Source organism: Amblyomma maculatum, chromosome 10, assembly GCF_055883805.1.
Source record: "Amblyomma maculatum isolate TAMU_Amacu chromosome 10, ASM5588380v1, whole genome shotgun sequence".
In the NCBI taxonomy this organism is placed as follows: Eukaryota; Metazoa; Arthropoda; class Arachnida; order Ixodida; family Ixodidae; genus Amblyomma; species Amblyomma maculatum.
Window position 1 is genome coordinate 6,694,361 of NC_139353.1, and position 4,119 is coordinate 6,698,479.

Here is a 4,119-nt window from a genome sequence, read left to right on the forward strand (position 1 = left end):
ACCGACAAGCACACATCACGCAGTCCTGCAGCAACAGGCCGCTATATTCCCATAATTCAGTCGGTTTGGTGTCGACTGTCCAAATTTCAGACATCGAGCCCAACATCGATGCTTAACACAGGACACTGCGTTGCGTTATAAGCTGATGATGTCGCGGCTGAAACTATGCAGAAAGAAAACTGACTTCCAGAGAGTGTGCAGAGAGAATCTTTTGCATTTATTCTGAAATATAACGCAGCTTTTTGCGTGCTTCTTACTGCTGTATTTTTCTATTGTTAATTTGCATCTTTGAGTGGAAAAAATAATTTCATCTGTACCGCGTTGTTTCCCCTGTGTACAAATTGTATGGGGCTCTGAACCTGGTCAGGTGCAAGTACGCACCTTTTGTTCGGGGTCCTTTAGTTTCTGTGTAAGGAAACTAAGAATAGGAATAAACTTCAGTGCGATAGGAACTCAATGGGGAGAAGGAGGTTGGTATGGGTTGACTGGCGGTTGTAGAAAAACCGCGGCAGTTCGAGAACACAGGAGTATACGCCCCGAGTAAAAGTTACACGCCGATAGACACGTTTCATTGTCTCCGAAGGCTCGCTTCAGAGTTCAGTTCCTGATGCGCATTGCAGAAGCGTTATATGGCCCATTGGCAACCACATCCAGTGCCGCCCGAAAGAAATGGCTTCCGGATACCCAGTGACGTCACAGCCACATGACATCATGGGGGAACTTCAAACACGCCACAACGCTGTGCGAAGTGACGTTGTGCGTGGAACGAAAGTTATTAAAAGATCGCATACATTGCGAATGAGAGGCCGCCGCATGCCGCACATGATTCTACTTTTTAATGTAATTGATTTCGCCTGAAGAAAAACAGGAGGTTACACACAGGATTCGAACCCGGACCCCCGACCTTAGGGTCTTGGGTCTGGCTCGCAGGGTTCCGAGGCAGGCCGTGAATGATGACAAGGCCAGCGCACCCCAACAGCCTACGTCACCACTATCGGATGACTGATAAAGGGTGAGCAGTCACGATCGTGAGGTGCTGCCTCACCACTTTACCCATACCCGTGCTCGCAGTTTCACTTGCTCACCCTTCATAGCCCATCTAATAACGGCGACGTTCGCACTGGCCTTGATAGTCTCTCCGTGATAAGGGCCAGGAGGCTATGGCCAGACCATTTAAGCAACGTGTTTATTATTATTATTATTATTATTATTATTATTATTATTATTATTATTATTATTATTATTATTATTATTATTATTATTATTATTATTATTATTATTATTATTATTATTATTATTACATAGAATTACAATACTGACTGCTTTCTGCGGCTTGGGAACAAAGGGTTTATATGTCGTGTAGTGAATGAACCTCGCAACACAGCTTTTCGTATTCGCAGCAAGTATCAGTAGGGTTAACTTCCCTCCGGAAATTGTATTAGGCCGTACCTCTTCTTTACGCAACAGTGCGGTTTTGCTGAGGCTGCGCAGAAGGTCGCTTATCGCCAGTAGAGAAATCCATTGGCGACGCTGTCAACAGGTGCGCCCATTGTAAAGGCGTCCGTCATGCTCCGCGCAGCTGACGTCTCTATTCACTAGGGGCCGGTCAAGCGAGCAGCAGCCTTCGCCGCTTCAATATCTCACATGCACAGGAGTTTCGAGGAGGAAATGAGCGTGCCGCAAGCGATAACGCTGTGGCCATCCTCTTCGGTCCACTCTCGCCGCGGTGGTAGGCCGGGCAAAGCCGAGATGCTTGGCAGGCGAGTCGCTCGTAGCAGGTGCGTTGCCCGCTAGAAATTATATGCTGTCAATGATCCTTTCAATTTCGATTTGAGCGGTAAAAATGTGAATATTTATATCGTTATAGCTCGACTGATGGCATGGTAAAACTGCCCGAATGTCGTGAGAACTAAGAAAGCAACCACTTGCCCTCGATCAAAACGAAACCACTTGCGGGCGTGATAAGACCTAATAAGCCTGTACGAGGTCCTTTAGCCGAGCTAGTAGGATCAAGAGTCTTCGGAACGCTCACGTGACTCTCAATCAGAAAATATGCACATTCGTCTCTCCGCATAGTTCTAAGCTCAAGGTATTGCCTGCTTTTTAGCACAGCTGGGGAACGGTCGAAGCACAATGGCTAATATCGTGCGTCTCTTCAAGCTACGGCCGAAAAGCCGAGGCAATGGAGGATCAAACGACAGGCTGACACCAGAAGCGGACGGTTTCGGTGACACACCCGAAGAGCTAAAACCCAGGCCTATTCAAAGTGCGCGGTCGCCTGGACTCATAGAACTGGAATACGTCGTCGACGGGCTCCCGGTTCCTCCGAAAGGATTTAACGTGGAAGTGGTTCGGGATGCACTCCAATACGAAGCAAGCGCCAGAGACGTGTTCATAGCCACGTATCCAAAGACGGGCACGACCTGGACCCAGTACATCGTCTGGATGCTTCTGAACCTGGACCGCTTGGACAAAGACCTGCCATCCTTCAGGGATATCATGATGCGACACGTTCCCTTCCTGGAGATCGTGAGCCGAGATCTTGTCCTTCGTGACGACTTTGTTGTAATGAGTGTATGCAAGAGTTTATGCGTGACATCTGCGAGGAGGTAAAATTAGCTCACACATAGGCGACAGTCACTGTGCCCACGTAGTATCGCAAGGAGATCGGTGTGTCATCAATCAGACGATTACGCCTGAATATATAGGCCTGAGCCTTAACGAGTCAGGGTAAGGAAAATGTCGAAATATGTGACTGTGATTGTGGTGTCAAACTGAAGTTTAAATATTGATCAAAATCTCACTTAAATCTCGTGTAAGTTGAGAATGGGCATTCGAATCCCGATTTTAACATTTGAAAATAATCTGTGCAGTTGAGCTGTATAATTTGCGTTCTTGGTGTGCAAGAGCAATATACGCAAAGTATCAGATAATATACCGGTTTTTACTTGTGTGCACATGTGCACTTATCCGGAGCGTTGGCTACTAATTTCTGGCAAAATAACTGGGAGCGTAGTGTCAAAGAATCAGCCTCATGGGCCTTTTATCGCGCCCTGAACATCGCCTGCTGTTGAGAATAAAACTCCTTTGTTATTATTGAAGTATATAAGCAGTGTGTGCACCGCTCACATGCGATTTTTTTTTTTATAAATCGCATCCAAGCAAAGGCAAATGAAGGATTCCGAGTGGCTCGGTATTTTAGTGAGTTCAAGGCCACGGCAAAGTCATTGCTTGTGTGTATTAATGAATTTCACATTATTGTAAATAACCCTACTTTATGAAAGTACTTTAGCGTGCTTCCAGATGTCGAACGCATTCCTATGCGCAGCTCCCGCTGGCGACGTCCGTTTCCATGTTCGCAGTTACTTTACTAAAGACAGGTTCGTTTTGTCCAGCACCTCTCCTCAGGCGTTCTGTCACAATTCCAACCGCAATAATTTTCTCCTGCAGGCAGGCCGCACGGTGCTCGAGCAACTCCCCGAGCCGCGCATCATCAAGCACCACCTTCCTTTCTGGTTGTCCCCGTACCATCCATTGGCCAAGTACTTGGTCATCGTGCGCAATCCGTTCGACTGTGTAGTCTCCTTCTACCACCACTCCCGGGTCGACCCGTCCATGGGTCTTCTTCCGGGCACCACCTTCGACGAGTTTTTCGACGAATTCCTGGTGGGACGCGTGCCCTTCGGCTCGTACTTCGACAACGTCTTGTCCTGGTACGCTCGGCGCAACGATTCCAATGTCCTGCTCTTCTATTACGAGACGCTCAAGGAACGTCCCGTCACCGTAACCCTAGATATCGCCGAATTCCTTGACGCTCGCATCGCTGAAAGGCTTCGCGGTGACGAGGATCTCCTGCGTTACATTGTCGGCAAGACATCCTTCGGAAGCCTCAAGACCAGCGCCATATCGGCGATCTCTGACCACAGCACCGTGAAAGGCAAGATGTGTCTGGAGAAGAACCGGCTGGATAACCTTGCCAGAAACTTCTTCCGCAAGGGCGAGGTTGGAGACTGGAAGCGGCACCTCAAACCTGATCAGGAACGACGCTTGCGTCGGCTGTGCGAAGAAAGGCTGAAAGACACGGGTATGTGGCGCACGTGGGAGAAGTGGCTCCAATGA

General features: G+C 48.2%; 1 protein-coding gene across 1 annotated transcript; it reads left to right on the forward strand.

Moving 5' to 3' along the window:
* Nucleotides 1-2,133: 2,133 nt before the first annotated feature.
* Nucleotides 2,134-4,119, forward strand: LOC146175477 (sulfotransferase 1B1-like). Its single transcript, XM_084580813.1, has 2 exons — nt 2,134-2,529; nt 3,451-4,119. The coding sequence occupies exons 1-2, from the start codon at nt 2,134-2,136 to the stop codon at nt 4,117-4,119; spliced, it is 1,065 nt and encodes a 354-aa protein (XP_084436939.1).

Excerpts from the sequence above, each read along its gene's own strand:
- LOC146175477 (XM_084580813.1), top strand. The coding sequence starts at position 2,134 with ATGGCTAATATCGTGCGTCTCTTCAAGCTACGGCCGAAAAGCCGAGGC. Across the intron at positions 2,530-3,450 it reads ACGTTCCCTTCCTGGAGATC|GCAGGCCGCACGGTGCTCGA; the intron begins GTGAGCCGAGAT and ends TTTCTCCTGCAG.